General features: G+C 44.9%; 1 protein-coding gene across 2 annotated transcripts in view; it reads right to left on the bottom strand.

The window, feature by feature from the left end:
• Positions 1 to 565: 565 nt before the first annotated feature.
• The window catches only part of BRINP1 (BMP/retinoic acid inducible neural specific 1), an 87,049-nt gene continuing 65,710 nt past the window's right edge, over positions 566 to 21,904 (bottom strand). For both annotated transcript variants that reach the window (XM_048325370.1, XM_048325371.1), the window contains exons 4-8: positions 21,361 to 21,530; positions 19,984 to 20,089; positions 13,022 to 13,258; positions 7,463 to 7,685; positions 566 to 2,297 (exon numbers count right to left, since the gene is read on the bottom strand). In XM_048325370.1, coding sequence (XP_048181327.1) covers positions 1,157 to 2,297; positions 7,463 to 7,685; positions 13,022 to 13,258; positions 19,984 to 20,089; positions 21,361 to 21,530 — 1,877 coding nt within the window. In that variant the 3' untranslated portion in view covers positions 566 to 1,156. The remainder of the gene's footprint in view (positions 2,298 to 7,462; positions 7,686 to 13,021; positions 13,259 to 19,983; positions 20,090 to 21,360; positions 21,531 to 21,904) is intronic.

Genomic DNA, 21,904 nt, shown 5'->3' with positions numbered 1-21,904 from the left:
TAAGAAAGTAAAAAGGACTTTTTCCTTTCCCAATGAACACAAATGACCTATGTACCCTTCAGTGTCTCCAGGTTTCCTTGGAAATGTATTCCCTTGCATTGTGCTTTAGTTTTTGTGGTGATGAGGGTTACCCAGTGCTACTGAAAAACCCAGCACCTGAGGCAGAAAGACAAACTCAGCTTTGCCTTTATGATTTTGGCTTTCTCTGCTTTAGGGACTATGTAGAAAGGCCTTAAAGATGAGTGAGTGAAGATTTACAGGTGCTGCTCCTCCTCTGGCACCACAGAGGGCAACATCAGCCCGATGCAGGGCACAAACTGCAGGTCAGCTAAACAACCCCACACATCCCATTTTCCAGCATCTGCTGAGCCTCTACCTCTGGTGAAACATCTTCCAAGATGGAAATCCCAAAGCGAGGACACCTGAGCCCTTCACCCACCCTCCACCTCTTCTGTGTGGTCCCACCAAGGAGGCATCAGTTTTACTCCCCAGGGGCTGCCATCCCCTCCTGTCCTCCAGCAAAGCTCAGCACAGGCTGTGGGAATAACTCAATATAAAGCTGGCATAAATCTCAACAGAAGAAATATCTTTTATCTTTAACCATTTACTCCCACTATAGGAATAATGGTAGCTCTTTTACATTTACATATAACTCTTGTTTGTTTGCTTTGATTTTTTTTTTTTTTTATGTCTCTTTGTCTTGGCACCTGCATAGCAGAAAACTTGACAGTTCAGTACAGAAGTTTGCCCCTCTCTCTGCTTCTCCCTTTATTTCCTCTTCTGCCCCTGAGGACTCGCAAGCAACACCCCCAAGGTCAAGAGAGAGTACGGTGTTACCCTTTTATGACGGATATAGAAATAACAAACATGCCTGACAGTTTTATACAGCTGCTAGAACGGGTTTAGTTTTCAACAAATGAAGAATTTCCTCTTTTTTTTTCTCTTTTGTATATTAATTACATTTTACAAATCTTATTTTTCCCCTTTTCTTTTCCTTCCTTTCCCCCCACTTTTCCTTCTTCCTTTTTACTTTTTCCTCTTTTTTTTTTTTTTTGTTTTTTTTTTGGTTTTTTTGTTTGTTTGTTTGTTTTGTTTTATTTTTTTTTTTATACAGCAAAAAGATCAATCACCAAGGTGTCCATTGCTAAGTCCGGGGTTAGCAGAGTTTGGCTGTCATCTGGTCAGACTGTTTGAGGATCTCGGTGTTGTACAGGTCCAGTGCATGGTTCACTCGGATGATCTCGCTGTTGGTGAGCTTCAGGCGGTGCTTGAGCATACAAGAGAACAGATCCAGCTGGGGCTTCCCCGGGGCCACTGGAGGCGCCAGGCGGTTGATTCGGTCCCGAATATCCAGCAGCAAGAGCATGACGGAGGAGGAGGAGTAGAACTGCCCGCCCTGCGTGTAGGACTGGTTGACCTGCTGCACTGCGCTGCGCAGGAGGTCGGCGTTGAAGCGCAGGCTGTAGCCATAGACCTGCACATCTGAGATCTTGATATAGAACTGGCGCTTGGTGGGGTCAGAAAGGTCCACGGGCCCTTGGCCGGTCTCATTGCGCAGGAGGGAGGGCAGCCGAGTCCGGCTGCGTAGGTAGATGTGGACGGTCTCAAAAAAGGTTTTCCACCGGTTGCCCAGCAGCAGGGTCCAGTTGTAGCACTGGCTGTTTTGGAGGCGGATTTTCTCCCAGCGCGGGTAGCCATACTCCCCGAAAGGCATATTCCAGCCCTCTGAGTGGCTCCCACTGAACGGGTTGACATAGACAAAGAACATGGGGTCTAGGCTGCTGTTGCGCATCTGGCAGATGCGCATGGAGATCCCGATCACCATGTGGATGAAGTCCATCCGGTTCTTGTTGCTCTTCAAGGTGAGGGACATGCGTTTGCGCCACCGCGGGTCGAAGAAGGTGTCCAGGCGGATCTCGTTGCTGATGAAAGTGGTGTGCACATACAGACGAGAGTCCATCTTCTGCAGCAGGTACTTCAGCTCCAGGTCCTGGAAGTCCAAGTCCGTCTCAAAGCTGATGAACTGCTCGCTCCGCTCGGAGTCCACGTTCTGGGGCTCACAGCGGCCTCGGTAAAGCTTATAGCCCTTGTTGCACGAGCCGCAGAGGGAGATGTTGGCAAGGCTGCACATGGCACAGCTGTTGTTGCCCCCGATGATGCAGGGGATGGGGCGCTGGCACAGACTGGTGCCACCATGGCAAACGCAGCTCCGCTGGCTTTCCAGAAAGGTCCCCCAGAACCCGTTCTCGTTGCAGTAGAGCAGGGACTGGACTCGGGTAAGCCATTCCTGTATCGTCCTGCAGGTGGGGAGAAGGAAGAATTAGCATAGTAAGGCCTCACAGGGACTTGGTGTTGGCATCTTGCTGGAGCTACAGTGTTTTCAGGGATATATCTGAGGCAGAGCTCTCGGAACATCGATACCCTGCTGAGGCATCTGGGAGCTATTCCAGTCTATTTCTAGACTGAATCTTTCATCTGCTGTTTACTCCTTTGGTGATGAGCAAAAGCCTTCTAAGAAATAGCTACCAGTTAGAAATGCTCATCTGATCTCTCTCTCTTCACTCTGCTCTAGGAGCTGATACAGGCACGGTGTTCTGCCAAGGATCCCAGCAGTGCTACAGTGACATGGGAATGGAGCTGATAAAGCCGTGCCAGAGGCTGTGGGGCTATCAGACATCACAAGGGCAGCAGAACTCCCAGGCTAGCAGGAGAAAACTGCTCTTCAGGTCACTGGCAGTTGGCCCCACCCTCTAAAAAACAGACCCATAACAGGATAAGGCAAAGCAAGCTGCAAATTCTGCTTGTGGTGCAGAGCTCAGAACAGCAGAAAAGAGGGTGGAAGCCAGGATGCACAGAGACAAAGCTGCTAAAACTATTCCTCCTTAAACAAACCCAAAAGATTGCTGCTAATTAACCACCTCTTGCAGTCTCTCCCTTAAAATCAGCCCCACTCACCCACCCCTGAGCCCCACCACTCCCACAGCTGCTGTGTCAGCACCTTCAACTCCACATCCTGCAGCCCTGGAACAACTCCTAGAAAATGACAATGCAACCCACATTCACTTTTTGCACAACCCACTTGCCATGTTGCCTTGTTTCCCCCTTTTCCCCCTTCCCACTGCCCCAGGAAAGCTGGGCACAGCGACTCCTTTCTCAACAGTCCTCAGCAGAACTCTCTGTGCAGCCGCTGCTCCCTCCCCTCCGTCTTCCCCCTGGCTAATGAATACTTCATTGTCTCCTCTGGGCAAAAAGTTCTTGGTAGTGCTGCAGTGAGAGGACTGGCTAATGACAAATTAGGATTCAGCCCCTGTAGAACGGGAGGAGTGATTATGGACAGAGGCTCTCAGAGCTGGATTAGTGAAATTCATGGCACCTGCATCGCCTGACCTCCGAATAATCATTAAGCTGTAGGCTGTATCAAAGAAGGCATTAAATGATACAGCAGCAAAGAACAGCAAGATGATTCGGGGGAGGGAGAGAGTGGAGGGATGAGAGTGTAAAACAGAGGAAAGTGCTGGAAGGAAAGAAATAATCAAGGAGCAGAAGCAGAAAAGTTGGGAAATAAAGAGAGGAAAATGTGCAGGTAAAAGGAAAAATGAGAGAGAAACACAGTGGGCAGGAGTAACAGGGGTGGAGAAAGGCAAAAACAGTAACACCAACAACTGAAAGAGAACAGGCAGGAATGAAAAGCAGGAAGAAAAGGAGTGAAAAGAAAGGGAAAAAAAGACAGGGTGAGGAAAAAGGAAGGGCATTAGACAAAAAATTCGGAAGTGTTGGATGTGGGAACAGACAATTTTCACATTCTTCCTGTGGTACAGGGCTGCCAGGGTCTCTTTCCCCTGTTCCCAACCAAGAGGAGCTCTTCTGCTGGTGGAAAGGACAAGGTTGGCTGGGGAGCTTGGGAGCAAGGCAGGGACCTCCATAAATATCTGCTATAGAGGGAGACAGTGACAGCCCAGGTCCCTCGAAAAAGTGCACAGGGCTCCTCCTGATTCCTGGGACAGCTCTGCCCCGGAGGGGAGGGGACAGCACAGCACAAAGTGGCTGCAAAACACAGCCGCAAGCTGACAGCACCAAGAATTTTCAAACCATCCCAGGGGGTTGAGGCTGCCTTCTGCTCACAGGTGAATTTTTGCTCACTTTTCAGCAATACAAATATGTTTTCACCCATCTGAAGCCTTGTGCAGTGCTGGATTGATGCTTTGCACAGGTTTTAGGGGTTGATAATGCCCCTGAGTTCCTGGGCCAAGGACTGCTAGGCCAAAGCAGGGGACACAGTATAAATTAGAGTCAGGTGACCACATTCTGTCCATTTTGGGTGTGTTCTGTCTTAGAAAAAAAATCACTGGATCGTTCTGTCCTTCTTTATACTAACAGCCAGCAGAATAAAATGGGAAAGAAACCTCAGCTGATATCTTGCAATGGACACCAGTAAAATTCCTGTTCCCCAGATGAGCTTTGTGGAGGAAGGATGGGAGGTTGTTTTTTGTTGTGTGCATGTGTATGTCTCAGCTTTCAGCAAAGACACAAGTAGGACTAAAAAAACAAGAAGAAAATGAAACAGGAGACTACCTACCATCTGCTGATGGCAGCAATAAAGGATGTAATTAAATGAAAATACAGAATCCAGGGCAGAGCTGGGCATCGACTACAAACACGATAGTGTGAAGTGTGAGAGAGTGAGAGAGAAGAAAAGTGGTATAAATTACCCCATTTCTTCTTGCAACTGGGGCAGGTTAAGAATATACACAGGACCAGCCAAAGCCTTCAGCTGACAGAAGGTAACTCACAGCACTGTACCTAAGACGTGTCAGAGAAGGAGGATGCTGGAAAGAGCCACTGTTTAACAGCTAAAATCCAGTACCAGAGTAGCCACTGATTTTCATTTAGAATTTTCCCAGGGAGGTGGTGGGAGTCCCCACCCCTGGAGGTGTCCAAGGAACGCCTGGATGTGGCACTCACTGCTCTGGTCTGGGTGACAAGATGGGGATCAAGCACAAGTTGGACTCACTGATCTTGGAGGTCATTTCCAACCTCAATGATTCCATGATTCTAAAGTGAAAATAAATGTGACATGCAGGCCAAGCTCTGAGTGAGAATTACTTTGCAGTGTTTTCTGACTGTTGCTCACTGGACACGTGGTTCCCTGGCAATGCTGAAACAGGGAGCCAGACAGATTTTTCTTTTTATTTGCAAGGAAAAAAGGCAGGGACGTGAAAAGTTTGCCTTTGTAAACTCACCTTTCACTTTCCAACCAGTGCTGGCTGCTCTGGGGGTACTTTTGGGTTTTCTGTACAGAATAGTGAAGTAAAAAATGCTATTTTTATTCTCAGCAGCTGTGAGATATATTCTGGCTGGAGGCCAGAACATGTATAATCGCTCTCTCCATTGGATGTTATTTCTATTTTACATCCGGTATTTTAAAATAAAACTACAGGTGATCATTCAACATCGAAGCTTTATTAACTGAGGAGTGGTCTCCTTTTTAAACCAACAGACTTGCCTCTGTTTTAAACCTGTAAACTTTCCTGGGTTTTTACAAAAGAAGTCCAGACCAAATATACCTCTGTCTGTCTGTCTGTCTATCTATATCTTTATCTATATTTTTATATATCTCTGTCTCCTTAGCTGTTGCAAAGGGTCATGGAGAATCAGCCTAATTGCCAGAAGGCCTACTCTTCCTTCCTTATCTTCCTTTTGGAAACACCACTTCTTCCTCTCCCTGAGGACAATCAACAGCAATCTCATTTCTTTTTTTTTACATTGCCTTTGAATGTATAATGCAGGCTTACAATTATGTGTATTAAAGAGAGAGAGGCTTGCTCTTAATAGAACCTTGCCATCCTTTCAAAGCCACTGGTATGCTTGATAAGCTTCTGTCACTCTGTACCGCAACAATTAGAAAATTAGAGGATTTCCCAGCTCTGTGAGGAGAAAGATGGGTTGCACCTCTTCCACTACAGAGCTCCTACCACACTGCCCCCCTGCCTCGCTGCAGATGCAGAATGACAAACAAGAAAAGGAATGATAATACGCCTGCTGATGTTGACTTAAACAAATCAAGCACATCAGTCACTTAAAAACCCAGCTGCCATCATCCATTCCATCCTCCTTCCCCCAGATTTCATTGTAGTAGTTGGAGGCTCCCTTTCTGCTTGGCTGGGTTTTTAAAATAGATGAGAAATGCTGGAGACATATTTGTCTAAATGTTTTGGAGCAACGTGGTTGGATGGAGATTTCCTTGCTGCTGTTTCACTTTATTGTCATTGTTGTTGTGGCACAACTATAAAATCCACATTGGACATGCCTGTGGCTCCTCCAGCATCAGCCTGGTCAGAACAGCTCAGCCAGTTGGCAGAGATGGGCCAGGTTTAGGAAGCTCTCCAAAGACTTTATTTCATAATCTCTTACATTTAATAGATATTTCTCCTCATCCCTAGTAAGTCCATCAAATCTTTGTCTTGAAACATGAGATTTCTTGGTAATTAAAGAGGTGTTAAGCCCTGGAAGAGTTTTCTGAGCTGCACCAGCATGAAATGAAAAGTCAGCGTGTTCAGCAGCCAGGGAGCTGGATGAGAGCAGTAGACAGCAGTCAATCTGTCAATTTTTCTCTTGAAACTGAATATTTAGCTAACGAAGGAAGTGGACAAACAGCTTCTCTTCAAATATTAACTTGGCCTGACCCTTCCAAGAGAAGCTTGGAAGAAAAGGTACTCAGAGTCATTTTTTTCCATAAGATTTTCAGTATTGCTTCATTCCAGACAATGTAGAAAGACACAGCAAGAGATGTTTATTAAAATCCAGAAATGCAAGTCTCCAAAAAGGACTTGAAGCAAACTCGGCTACAGGTTAAAGCCGAAAGGAACCAGCAGGAGGGGATTATTAGATATCAATAGTTGCTGTAGCAGTAATGGAAAATCTGCTCTCTCCACCTGTAATAACCCTGCAAGGCTTCTGCTCAGTGAGGTTTTACAGGTCCACTCTGCCTCTCACAGCAGCAATGTGATGTATTCCAAGTGAAACTAAAGCTTCTCTTTCACTCTGGAGATACTGAGGAGCACAATTCAAGAATGGGCTGAAGCACCTTGTGCTCCACGTCCCTTTTAACAGCAAGTGGAGGCTGAAAGTTTGGCTGTGGATTTTGAGGAAAAACCACAAAAAAGCAGCTTAGTCTGCAGAACAGACTAAACATATTCTTGCAGAACTTAAAGAATAAGTGATGCCCTCCCCCTGGGTAGGTAAAACCACACTGAAGGGATGTGAGTGCAATCAGGAATGTTACAAAAGTTACCTACACCTCCAGGAATTTCAACCCACTCCCAGATTTTACCGTTTCCCCCAAACATCCATGCCAACACAACCCACATCCAAACACAGCCTGCTGGGATTAGGTCCAAGCCCGAGCTCAGCTCCACCAGCCCCCCAGCCCAGCCCCCCTGTGCCCGAGGAAGGATGCAGGTACCTTTCCCTAGGCAGCTGGTGGTTAGGATTGTGCCGACACCGGACACTGAGGCCAAAGAGTTTACGGGCAGTGCGCTGGATCTTCTGGCGCTGGGCTTCCAGCGAGCTCTGCAGCAGCTTGTAGCGGTTCTGCAGGTCCCAGTCATTCCCCCAGTGCTGGTGGATGCTCCCAATGGTCAGGAAGTGGTTGCTAGGTAGCCTTTTCATGAAGGATTTAAACTCATCTGGAACACACACAAGAAATGGGGAGAAATATGGAGGTTTCGGAGCTGTAACAAAGTTACAAAGCTTTTCATTAGCTGAGGGAGAAAGAGCAGTGATGGACGAGGCCATCAGCGCTGCCAGAGGAAGGTGATGTCCATTAACTCACTGTTCTGTCACTCTGCCTCAGGAAGCCACTAATTCCATGGCTGTTGCTGCTCCCATACAGGAAAAAAAACCCTATAGTGAATATCAAGGTGAAACAACACAGTTAAAGTGTACAGGGTGGAGGAAAAAAAAAGAGAGAAATTCCCTGGAGCATGAGGTTATAGTCTAAGGGTTATAAACAAAAAGCTGGGAGTTGTAATCATTGTCAGTTAAAGAGTTCCCATTTATATTGTTTTTTAGCTGCTCCTGAAATGCTGTTTGTTGTTGAAGGCAAAGCATTTGGCTGTGTCATTAAAAAAAAGGGGAAAAAAACAAAGCTGTAAAAATTCCCCAGAGGAAAGGTTTGGATGCTGTTAAAATGTCCTGCTTTCGCATTTTTTAAAAAGAGCATTCTGATTCTTTCCTCTCATTTAACTCCATTTGAAGTTAAATGAGTTGCATTTTGTAATGAGGAAAATAAAATAAAATAGTTTGCAGAGCTCAGGTGAGAACAAAAGGTGTCAATTTTAGCTAAAGGGAACAAATCCAATTGATCGAAAAATATATTGTTCAATGTTGCTGTTTGTTGTGTTTGTTGTTTTTTGATCACTTTATTTCCATATTATTTTGTTTGATAATGAAAAAACCCACCATTATGCAGGGTTTGTTGGAGGGGTTTTTTTCATCACAATCAGAAATTCTGATACTGTTTCTGTTTATGATCACCCCTTCCTTCCTCCCTGAGAAGGGTGGTTTGCTCAGACTCTGATTACCAGGCTGGGACATCCTCAGATGGGAAAAAACCAGATGGTTTCAACTTTCTCAGGGAAAAATAACTCAATTTTTGATGGTAGAAAACCATATTTGACAGAGTGAGACCTTGAGAAATGCAATGAGTGGGACAATAAGAACTCCATAAAATGCAATAACAACAAGAGCAGCGTTTTATACCAGGAGAGAAAAACCCCATGTGGCAGCACAGGCTTGGGCACAACCAGCTGAGGAAGGTCCTGGGGACTGAGGTGGGTTAACAGTCTGTTCCACTGGAAAAAAATGTCATACTGGGCTGAATCCAGCTGGTTGGGGAAGTTGATATTCACCTTTTCTTGGCACCACTGAGGCTACACCTGGGGCACCCACCTAAAAGGGATGAACAGAGGGAGGGCGGAGCTGAGGGACACCAAGATGCTCCAGGGCCTGAGCACAAGTTCTGCAAAGTCAGGTGTGGGGAGCTGCACTGGTTTCATTTGGTAAAGAGGAGGCCAAGGAATAAATAATTACTGCAGCAACTGCTCAGAAGGTACTCACATTTATGAACAAAACTCCTCTTTTTAGAGACAGTTGCTATAACAAGGAGCAATACACAGTTTGCAGCTTGAGAAATTAAAATGATTTACTAAAAAATTTTCTTCACTTGGAGTTAACGCAGCGCTGGAACATGATCAGAGATGTATAAAAATCTCTCATTTTAGACTCTGCTAGACAAAACCATGGCTGACCTGACCTAGTGCTGGCTATGGTCCTGCTTCTAGAGGGAGGCTGGACTAGACCCCTGCCATAAACTTCTCAAATAAGACAACAAGAAGTACAGCCATCTTTTCCTGTACATTACTTACATTATTTCTGATACCTTCCCAATCCTTTTTTTTTTTTTTTTTAATTCCTTCATCCTCTTTTCAGAAGGAAAAGAGGACAAAAGCAAAGGAAAAAAGTCAGAAAAGGAGAGCTTGTAAAGGCTGACATCTTTTCAAATAAAAAGAAATAATCCACAGAATTAGTGGAGAAAATCTGACCAGATAATTTACATCCTATAGTACAAAGTTAAAGATATTTGCATAACAGATTTCCTATTATTCATCAACTTGCAGTTCATACTTAACTGCCTAACAAAGGATATCTGTACATTAGTCAGTCCCATCCTGACATGGATGGTAAATGGATGTTCACATCCTACTCATCACATGGTGTAACTGAGCTCCTCATAAAAATCATCATCATCACTGCACTACCAGCATCCATGGGACATCTGCTTATCTCCTTTCTCCCCCAAAGATAACTAAGAGATTCCTTTTTTTAAGTCGTCTCTCAGGTTTTCATTCTGGTTTTAATGCTGCTTCCAGTGCCCTTCTCCTCCCCAAACCTGACTCTCTGCTTTTCCGCGGGTCTCTGAAAGTACCATCATGTATAATTGCTTCTGTTGACCATGCTGATTACTCCAGGTACCTTTCAGCAGTAAAAGCCTTGCATTTGCCTCCCGCCCCTTATAAATCAATTTCCTCAAAAGCCTGTTTGTGCAGGAGCCCAGGCTCTTTTCCCTCTGATGATGAATGTGCTACATTTTTCATCGAGACGGGCAAGGCAGGAGTTTCAGTGCAGTGTGTACGTTTTGCTACCGCAGTGCAACGTTGGGGGAAAAACAAATGAGCAGCAAATCTGGCAAAATAAAAGCTGGATGGGGTTGTTTAAAATTAGGGTGATGAAGGAAAAAAAGTACTTTAAAACCAACATCGTTTCTTCATTATTTATATTTATTTATAACTCTGCCTGGAAACCAACAGTATGGATGGGGATATTCATTATTTCTGGGAATAGTTCATTTTTAACCCTAAGAATTTCCAATTAATTAAAAGTCTGTTTGCCTTTATTGTTATTTTATTCCTCTGCACAGAAAACCTTGCTGATGGCTGGGACTATACCTCCCGTGATGCAGCTTGGCCCCTCTTTCTGCCGAGTCACCCCATCCCTAAGGCAGTCCCATGGCAATGACTCAGCATCACAAGTGCCACCGCAGGGAATTGACAGGTCAGACATCCCTTTCACAGATTAAGTTTTCCTTTTGCCAGAGTTAAAAAGAAAAAAAAAAAAAAAAATCCCATTTACATCAGAAGGCAATATTCTTGAAAAAAACAAAGAAATTAACAAATAAAACTCCACTTAATGACTTAATGACTTAATTAAAAGTTGGGGTTTTTTAATCCACAGTCACAGAATTTTTTGACCAGCCATTCTAAAATGCCAAGAATAAAGCAGTGTTATTTTTCTCAATTTACACACAAGCAGTGAAGCACAGGGCTAAAAAAAACTCCTGAGCTGATTCAAAGCAGCTTCAGTTCACTGCATCCTCCTTGACTTTGAAGATACTATTCCAAATCACACCAACTCCTGATTCACCCTGCATGATTTTTTCAGATTAACAGAGGATCCAACATAGACCAGAAGCAGAATACAAATGTTTTAGGCTCTCAGTAGCTTCCTGTGCAAAATGGTATTTGCTTTCAGAGCACTCCTGTGACTTTCAGTCCACTTTATTGGAAAAGCCTTCAGATGTCATCAGAGATTTCTCCTCTGCTGTTCATAATGAAGAAAATCCCCTAGTTATTGGGAATATTTATTAAAACAAAGAAGCAAAACACTAATACTGCAGTCTTTTCTGATAGCAACTTCCATCTCAAAGGATAAGTTCACGCATGATGCATCAAAGTGATGAATCAGATGCAGCATCTTTAGACATAAAGATAATCACTCCATCTAGCCCTGAAAAGCCTCCAGCCCTGGGTGGAATATGGCAGAAATTGCACTGCAATATGTCACTTTAACATGGCAAATGAAAAACACCTTCCCCAGTTCAAATCTCAAGGGGAGGGAGCCTGAATATAATTATCTACCCTGGCCTGTGCTTGGATCGAGTGCAGCAAGGACAGAATGTGACAGGGACAGAGACTGTGGGACTGGAACTCCCCTCTCCACAGGGCTCCCACCTTCTCAGTGCCTGGGTTAGATCCTCTGGGAAGAGAAGGGCTTTAATGAGACCAACCTGTGACTCTTGAGCACCTTATGTGAAGATCCTGTGCCAGAACTAACAACTGGTAACACATAACCAGTGGCAGAGCTGTGCTGGCCAGCACTGCCAGCAATCCTTGTAAACTTGTGTAGTACTGAGCTGGCAAAAGCTCCTGAAATCCACATTTCTGGTTTACCCTGGTGTTACCCACCCCATCCATGAACCCATAGAAACTCACAGAAAACATCTGACCTCGTTAGCTGGTGACCTGCTCCTGGAACTGCCCAGCCCTGTGGCTCCCCAAGGTACATGGGGCGATCTGGTCAAGATGGGCATTAGCCTCAGGCCATTAATTCCCACTCTGACTGCTCAGCTGAGCACCAAGGTGACAGCATGAGTGGGACATAAGGATCTATGCAGCAGCAGAAACACCAGCAGGGGCCACATGTTGAAGTATGAAGAAAATCCTCAATAGCCCTTCAAGGAAACATCACAGGCTACTGCATTTCAGCTGTTAAAGGGATTATGGTGACCTTCAACATGAAGAAAGAATGAAAACTTAGGAAGAATTCTTCTTGAATTTAGCTAGATGGTTCTTTTCTCAGAGTTTTCCTCCCTGACATGGAGATCTGGGCAGTTGTGACAATAATCATTGAAGAAAATGTGTTGGAAAGTAGCTGGTTAAACTGAAAGATGAGAGTCAACACAAGGACAAGTTCCTGATGAAGTTCTGCTTGGTGCCTGTGTGGTTTTGGGGCAAGTAGGCCACTTGCGAAAGGATAGAATTCACTGAAAGTGTTGCTCCTTCCTACCTCAAGCCCTCAAGAGTGTGTATCCCATGAGTACAACACACCTGCTATGGGTAAACTACTCCCACTACCAGCATCAATGTGGAACAAACTCTGCTGGCACCCCCAGCCTCACCTGGGGAGAAAATGGAAAAGAGAAATGTTCCCAGCAGCAGACATTGCCCTGCAGGAGAGAGGAGTCATTTTGCTTTCTTCTCCCTGCCTCAAAGGAGGTGTCATCTGTCCTGTGTGTTCTTCTCCCTCTGAATTGCTTTCACCAAAGCAGAATAAATCATTCATGCAAATCTGAAAAGCAATTTCTGCATCATTCGTATTATGGAAGATTCTCCACAGACCTATTAAAAGAGAGATTTGGAGATGGTTTGGTATGAAAAATCAGATTTTTGACCAATCACACACTTCCATGGAAAATATCCCTGTACACATAATACCATGTGTGGTGTGTGTTCCTGTCTGTGTGTTTAATAGAGGGAAAAAGGGTACTCCCTCAAGACTAAGATCCTGGGTTTGAGCTCAATATCCTCTATTTTTTAGCCAAACTAGAGCATTATACTGAGGGAATAAAATATTTTTACCTGATACAATCTGCCATGAATTGAAAAAGTGAGTTTTGCTCAGTTACCTGAATTCTCCAGATCTTTATAGGCTTCTGTCCAGGTCTTGGCCATGTTTGCCAGTGTGTACTCCATGATCTGGATGTCGGTGATGGGGCAGTTGCACTGAGGGAACTCCTCAGAGCACTGGCAGCCGCACTGGCTGTCCCGGCAGATGTACTCGCCCTCCCCATTGCACATGATGTAACTCAAGGCAGACTGGACAAACTTCTCTTGTAAATATTGAGGGAAGATGATCTGGAGACCTGGAGAGGGAACAAGAGGGTTATGGGAGGAAAAAAAGTAAATTAAAAAGTAATTTCAGGTATTTATTCCTCAAAACCTGTTTCATTAGCAGTTTGGGAAAGTTATGGTGAAGAATTAAAAGCTGTCATGAATAAGGAAGGTACCACCTGCATCCCTCCAGGGCAAGTAGTGATTTAGCTGAGAACAGAGCCCATCTTGTGTGTGGGAGAAGGGCGACAAGTAACTTCTCTCTTCCCAACACCCTTTCATCCCATTCCCAGATCCCAGCATAGTACAAAGCCCCTGAATGCAAAGCCTCCCTTAATCCCAGGTGTGATTGTTTTTGTCTCCTGAAACCAAGTGCTAGTTCAGAAGCAATGAGCATTATGCTGCTCTTACCTGTTTTGAGAGACACTAAATGGGTTTGGTACCATAGAAAAAAGGAAAATACACACTGAAATGGAAAATAAGAAGGAATGGAAAACAGAAGAAAGGTAAATAACACAAGAGTGGATTTGTAAAAGACCCTCACAGAGTTAAGTGCCCAGCTCCCACAGCATAAATACAGGAGTTGGGTACCTGAGCCTTCACAGCTTGCTCCCTGCTAGGAAGGCTACTTGCCAAATCCTATAAAAGTGCAAATGGATTTAGTGCCAATGATTTCAGTGGTGCTCAGCAGATTTACATTAGCAGGGAGATCTATCCCCTTGTCCTTTCTCCATGGCAAGTGTTTGTGTATCCATCCATCTGTGCAGGCATTAGTGTAAGTGCACCCATGCTCAGGTACCAGAGGACGTACTAAGAGTTTAAGTGTTTGCCCTGTGCACAGTGTACATGGTTTTCCATCCTGTCCTCCTCCAGACTATCTATGGATCTCCCTGAGGATTCACAGCTGTTTGTTTCTATCTGGCAAGTCCTGCCTGTCAGCCCCTGTCAGTGTCTGTGGTGCAGAGGCAGAGGACAATGACTCCAAATGAGCCTTTCACGGGACCCCACTTGGAAAAGGCCAGGGACTTTGGAGTGGCAGCAAGAGGAGTTTATGGCCTGAATGGCAGCACTGAACTCCAGTGTAATGAAGGCACGCAGGTCAATTACCCATCTGTTTGTGTTTCTGCTGTGCTGAATTACTGGATTTGTGCCTGACAGCTCATGGGAGTGGAATGAAAATCAGACAATAATTCAGAGGATGAGAGTGTGCAGGAATGGCAAAAAGGGCTGTGACCCCTTTCAGGTGTGCAGGTCCACTTCTGATGGGTTGTGTTCACCTCAGACAAGAGAAAAGCCACGGGTGGTGACCCTGGGACCCCCATTACCCTTTTGCTTTTGGATCCAGAGATGCACTTCAGCCTTAATGAGGTCCCTCTGGAAGAGCAGGTTTGGGGGCTCAGGAGGCTGTGGAAGGCCCAGGGAGCCCTGTTTCCTCTCCCCCTGGTCTAGGTGAGCACCATGCTTGGTGGCAGCAAGCTGCCCTTCTGCCTGACCCCACTGGCAGCCTCCAGGCAGGATGATCTTGGAGCACTGTCCAGCTGGGAATATGTTTGTGACACTTGCACAGGGAAGGACTTCAAGCCTGGCATTCAGTGGCACTGTTTCTGCACAGATCCTGCTGCCTTTTTGGCTTTGCTATTGGGGACTGGAAGGAACACACAAAGAGCCGACCAGTACAGCATCCCTGCAAACACCTCACAACTGGCCTGCAGAGGATCATCATTATGAGGTCCCTTTGGTCTTTTCTGAGATGTGTCTCAACAAGAAGCTCAGATTTCTTCCTGCTGTCTTCAGGATGTCCTGAAGGTCAGCCTCTTCTAGGGATTGTAGTGATAAGACAAGGGGGAACAGCTTTAAACTGAAACAAAGTAGGTTTAGATTTGACATTAGGAAGAAATTCTTCCCTGTGAGGGTGGTGAGGCCCTGGCACAAGGTGCCCAGAGAAGCTGTGGCTGCCCCATTCCTGGGAGTGTCCAAGGCCAGGTAAGATGGGGCTTGGAGCAACCTGGGATAGTGGCAGGTATCCCTGCCCATGGCAGGGGGTGGAACAGGGTGAGCTTTAAGGTTCCTTCCAACCCAAACCATTCTGGGATTCTCTGATTTATCTGAAACAACCACAACAGAGGGATGGTCCCTTGTCAAATCCTCACATGGGTATTAGTGATGGTCCCACCTGCCAGGATCCAAACTTTCCTTCAAGATGGAATGAAAGTGCAGTGCTATTGGAGAACTGATCCACAAAGGGGACTGGAGAGCCTGAAGGCAGCTGTACTCACTGAGCTTTCAAGCTCACATGAGAGCAGAGCTGGACTTCTTGATGTGCATTGACTCTTCATTCATGGTCCAAGTCCCATGAATACATTTTCCACTCTGCTTCATGGAGGAGCAACGTGCTCTGGCTCTTCGAACATGATCAAATGACCTCAGGCTCTTAAGTTCTCCATAGTTTCTCTTTGAATTTTAACTTGGATAAAGCACAACAAGCTGTTTGGTCCCATCTACGAACGATCCTGACTTTGGAGATTTTTATTTTATTTTTTCCTGGAGGGAATAGGGTGAAAAAAGCAACTGAAGTTTCAGGGAAAGCACTTCCCATTCCAAGGGACATCCTCCATGCATTCCAGCAGATGCAGAAACATGAATACCCTGTAATCTCCAGAACACAACACGTTCTAACACTTCAGTGCTTCACGTGGATACTCTCTTTCTGCCCATAAAACTCATGCTTTCTGAAAAAAAATAACATTTCCAGGATAACCTCCTCTTGTAAGAAATAATATCATGTTTAAGGGGCAATCAGACCTCTTACCTCTGACCTAGCACCAACTCATCAAAGCACTTATATAAATACTTAACTTCATCAGCGGTTTTGCTTTATCCATCAGTTACCTGAAGCATTTGACAAGAAGCACACACTCAGAGCTGTGTTTGCACAGGTGACACCCAAATCCAGCCACTCATAGGAGCACCAGTGTGCACACTCCAAACACAACCCCCTGACTTTCAAACAGGCTGTAGGGCTTACATGTGACTCACATCTTCCAGCCAAGAATTTCCTTGTGGAAGAAATCAGTGTTACTGAAATACAGCTGTGCCTATTTCCACAGAAGTACTTTCATATATATATATATATATATATATACACACATAAATATTCACAGATTCCTCATCATCCCCAGACAAGTGTAGATTCATATCAATTTTTTTGCTTTAGTTTTGAGCATCTCTGTGATCAGACCTCAGCAAGAGATTTTACAAGCACTGTGCCAGCAGCAGCATCTCACCGAGTCCTGGAATCCTCCCTTTCATGTGTAGTTCTAGCCCATGCCCAGGGACTAAATATTGCTGCAATTCAGTGGGTTATGGTTGTCAGTAAAGCACAGGTGGCATCAATCTTTTGAGACCACTGCTCTGGTGCTACAGTTTCTATCTGTAAAGCAGGAAAGCTGTAATCCCAAGGAATATAACAGCCCCACAGAGCAGCTTGTGCTAGCTGGGAAAGCCCTGCTGCCAGCCACAACTCTAATAAAATATTCCAAATGCTGTGTTGTTCTCTAACAAATTTATTTGGGTATTTCAAGCATTCAGAAAAACACATATATATTCAATCTTTCACTGTTGTCTACTGATGAAACAACCTCCTGTCAGCAGCCAAGAAGAGAGGCAAGCTGGTCTTAAAAACTGGAATATTGGACCATTTCCATGGGGACAATCCCTCAATCCAAGCCAGGGGGCACAAGGAATGGGCTCATCCCCAACAGCAGCCTCAGGAGATGATAACAGATGCACACAGTAAGTTTGCTGCTGACTTGAATATCTTAGGTTTGAAGGTAACTTACTGATCAGAGGGGGAATTCTGCCACTTTGTAAAGCATAAAGTTCCTCTTTAAAAATGAAGAGAGGCACCAATTTGGTATAAGTTTATCTTAGATAACTACAGGCAGCATATGAAGTGTCTGACAAGGGAACATGTCCTTAATTCACCTAGAGAAACTATTAGAGAGAGATGTTGGCTTTAGACTGTATATAAAAGGCTTCCTGCATTAAAAGAGGTAAATTTCCCCAGCTCTAAATTAAAGCTATTTGAAATATTTTCCACAGAAGAGTTCTCTGTTGAAAATGCAGTTTCATTGAAGCATTTTGTGAGAGCATGTTGACTCCAAAAGCACTTTTGACTTTCTAAATGTATTTTTTCATACTCCCTCATTTCACTGCACTGAAAAGCTGAAATGTTTTGTGCTTTCATTACCATTCTGCCCATTTTGGTCATTACTGTTCTGCCCATCTTCGAAAAAGCTTTAATAGTAATTGTAATGTAAATTCTAATGTTATACTATCATATATATTATATAGGTATTTAAATATCTCTCTATGTAGTTATATATGTATAATATAGAAGGGTATTTACAGATCTATAATAATATAATATTAAATATAGTAATATAATATATGTAATATTATATAAGTATTGCATATAACATGCATTATATATACTATTATAATATATGACCACATTTGATGCAGCAAATGACCTGATATGCAACATTTCCTGTTTATTTGCACAGTTTAGAACAGCACAGAAGCATTATACCTCACTGAAATAGTGCTATGCTCCAATATTGACATATACTGTCAATAACAGTATTAATACAACAGGATGTGCCTCTGAAATTTGGATTTCCTGAAATTTTTTAAGGTGTTGCTTTTTTCAGTCAAATTTTCCAATTTCTGCCCAGGACACTTGTCCAGGGAGCACAAATTCCCCTTTCCCCACCACGTTGCTGTAGAGCTGCTGGCTTCTTGCCCTGCATCACCACAGGGATCCTGCTCCAGGAAGTGCTGGGAAAAAGGGAGACCTTCTGTGGCTCCTGGGATAAATATTGTGTATATATGTGTATATATATACCCCAGTGCATGTCAGGCATACTGGGCCCACAGGATACTGGTTTATAAATTAGTGATTCTTTCCTGTCCCAGTAACCACAAGTGCAGCACCAGACACCCTGCACCATCCTCCCCTGAAATCAACCTGCCCAAACCCTACATGGGTTCATGGAATCACTTAGGTTGGAAAAGACCACCAAGATCATCGAGTCCAACTTTTGACTGATCACCACTTTGTCAACCAGACCATGGCAATCAGTGCCACAGTCCACCCAGTCTCTCCTGAAAGGCACAGCTTTGAAACCCCAACTCCCAGGGCTGGGCGGCAGCAAGTTCAGACAGAGAAATTCTCCCTGTCATGAAGAAGCTGCTCTTTTATTGAGCCAGGCTCAGAGCTGGAGTGACACAAAGGCAGGAACATGGATTTCTGTCAGCAGCTCATGCTTGGCTGCTGATCAGATCAGAGGAGACTTGGTCACGATCCATTACCTGCTGCAGCCCTGTGACTAATTCCTAATGAGGCCTCTCAGAGCAGAGGAAGGATCCTGGGTAATTATCCCAAGAACCACACTCCAGATTAGGTAGAAAATGCAGGTGGAGCCTTAAAGGTCACTTTGATCTATTAGGAAGAGCTCCTACCTTCCTCCCTTCGCTTGCTATCTCCCTTGGCCTGGCTCCAGCCCCTCCCTGCACTAGGCTCAGCCATGGAGCATGAAACCCACCTGTGGTTGACCCTCAAGGTCCTCTGTCTGCTCCCATCAGAGATCACAGCCTCATCCCCTCTGTCTCCTAATTTTCCCCTCTTCCTCCACCTCCTTCCCCATCCCTTGGTTTATCTCCTCTCTTGTAGGATCAGATAACCAATACAGGTCTATTGATTTACCCACTTGTCTGCCTAAACCCAAGCTGCCTGCTGATTTAGCTGCTTCCCCACTTATCTCATGTGTCATCCTTGGGTTTTCATTATCAGCACAGTGTAAAAAACCCCTCAAATTGCTCACTGTTAATTAGGTAAGAACCAGAACTCAGTGATTTGGGTAATCACTGGCATAGTGAAAACAACTTGCCTATGATTTTTAATGGCAAATAGTAACAACAATAATATTATATCCACAACATTACTTGGTAAATGAAACCCAGTTTCTGTGAAACCAAAGATTAAAACAGCACTTGCCAAATTATACTCAAAGCGGAAGATGTAATGTAACCCATTCATCTGAAAAATTAAAATTTGTGCAAGTACAAGGATTCCAGAAATAAAACCATCTGGGCAAATGAGCAATTAAATACCACATTTCCTTATTTTGTAAAAAACTTGGGAATAACCTTCGTAAATTACATGCCCAGTGAATTTCTTCCTTCTACTGAAGCTGACTTCTTGCTAACCAGCATGTATTTATTTATTAATTCAGCCATGACCTCTGTCTGTTGACTTCTGGACTAGCTCCCCATCTGGGACTGAAGCCATGGCTTCTAGCATTCAAATAAAACCTCTGTGACTTTTCCCAAAGATTATGGTCATTAGAGAGTCCCAAAAGCTGATATGCAAACCTCTTACACAAATCAGCGATTCGGGAGGGATGGAGAGATGGGGGCAGAATTCTCCTTCAATATTGATGGAAGAGGTCACATTTTTTTATGTTGGTGTGTGTATCATACACAGAAGTCCATCAAAATTCAATGGCAGAGGGCACTCAGACACTTCACTGGGGTCAGCCGTGGCTCTGCTCAGCTGAGCCTCATGTGAAGCCACCAGAAGCTTCAGGGAACTTCCAGACACAACAGTATCACAGCAAAGAGAAGAGGGGAAAAGGCTCAGAGAAAGGGCACCCCTCTCCCATTTCCACCCCACTCCCTGGTTCCTGGGCCCTACCTTGCAGGTGGAGTTTGCTCTCAGTGCTTTGTAGAAGGACAGAACTCACAGAGTCCAGATTGTCGTAGCTGTTACAGCCCAGGGGGCCGGTCCGAGTTTCTGTTACCTACATAGGATGTAGAAAAGAAAGAACGTTCCCTTTGACTGCAGCCTCACACCTTCCCCAGGCTTTTAAAATCTTTTAGTTCAAAGGACTCCTTGTCACCAGCTGATATAACCCAAAGCACATCTTCCCTAGTTGGGAAAAAAGGCCCCACCCTGCACAGACACTGCTAATGTTTGGCGCAGTGGCAAGCTGAAAAATCAGAATGAATTGTGGCTGCTCTCTTCAGGGTACCTCAGGTTATTCTGGGCTTGGCAATGGGATCCTGCTTATTGATGTTTCTCATAGACGATCGCCACTGGAGAACATCAGAAGCCTGTAGAGGAATTATTCCCTGGCTTCTCTTATTGCAAAGCAAGAAACAGAGATGGATTGCCAGCCCACAGCGGTGCCTGGTGCTCCCACAACAGATGTGAACACCAGCCCTGTGCTGAGGATGGATGGAGGCACAGATGACCTGCAGTGCTGCTGCTGTTGGTTTCCAGCCATGGAGGAGAGCTGCCCTTCTGGAATTCACCACAGGTGATTATCTGCTGTCACTGGTTCAGTATCTCAACACAATCTCCCATCCAGAAGGGAACAGACTCAGCCATGAGACAGCACAGAACAGTAATGAGAGCTGAAACCCTTCAGAAATGGCTAACAATGATGACTCCATCCACATCACCTTCCCTGGAGTGAACTCAGCAACAATAAAATCCCTGCCCAGTGTAGGATGATTGCTCTCAGAGAAGGCAGCCTTTGCAGAGCCATTTTCCCTATTTTGTATTCTCTGAGCAGCTTCCCTTTCTTCCTGCTGCAACCCCCCAAGCTGTCTCTCAGTCCGTTTCATTCCAGATGCCTCAGTAATGCCACACTGAGTTTTTCACCTTTTCTTGTAGCAAATTCAGCTGAGAGATGTTTTGCAGCCTTACACCCCCAGGAGACAAATACTCCTAGGTGGCACAGGGTTGTTCATTTCACAGACCTGCCTTTCCCTTCCAACCTCCATAAATGATCTGGGTCCTCTGCTCCCTCTCTCCCTTCCAGAAGTCCCTGTCAAATTTAGTGAAAGTCTCCCATCCTACACAACCACCACACTGAATGCCCACCTCTTTCCAGACATTTGTGGCCCTGGGAAAATCAATTCTTCAATTGAATAAGAGAAAAACTAACCCTGGGAACAAAACAACTTGTGACCAAAGATATCAGACCGGCAAAGTCCTGCCCCAAATCCCTGGAGAATCCGTATAGACACACAATCTTTTGCCACTTCCTAAGGCAGTATGTGGTACCTTAATTGCTCCGGTAGAGATCTGGATCTCATGGAGTCTCCTCATGGTGCCATCACGATCTACAAAGTAGGAGGACGCGAGCTGGTGTAAAGCTTCAACGCTCTGGGTGGCGTTTCCTGACTTTCTGTCGAGGCGGCTTTTGTCCATGTACATGGTTAAGGCCTCCTCTCCTGCAGCAGAAAGAAAAGGAGATTTCAGGCTGCCAGGTAGGGCCATCCTAACAGGAGCAAGTGGTGTCATCTACTGCACCTAGAGAAAGAAAAGTCCTACACCTAAAGCACTCTCGGAGGAATTTGCCCTTCCTCGCCAGCACCAGGACCCCAGGGGGATGTAGAGAAGCCTCCTCCTCTATCCAGACAGCAAGGCTATGTCCACCAGACAAGTAAATCAGCTCCGCTGAATTGAGTAGACAACATTTTGGATATTTTTTAGCCAGCAGAGCTTTGACACAACTGCTGGAGAGGATTCAGCCCATCTGTCCCACTCGAGGAACATTCTCTCTGTGGGTAGTGCCTCTAGAATGATGCACACCTGACAGGACAAG

This window comes from Corvus hawaiiensis, chromosome 21, assembly GCF_020740725.1.
Source record: "Corvus hawaiiensis isolate bCorHaw1 chromosome 21, bCorHaw1.pri.cur, whole genome shotgun sequence".
Classification (NCBI taxonomy): Eukaryota; Metazoa; Chordata; class Aves; order Passeriformes; family Corvidae; genus Corvus; species Corvus hawaiiensis.
This window is presented reverse-complemented; position numbering and strand designations above follow the sequence as displayed.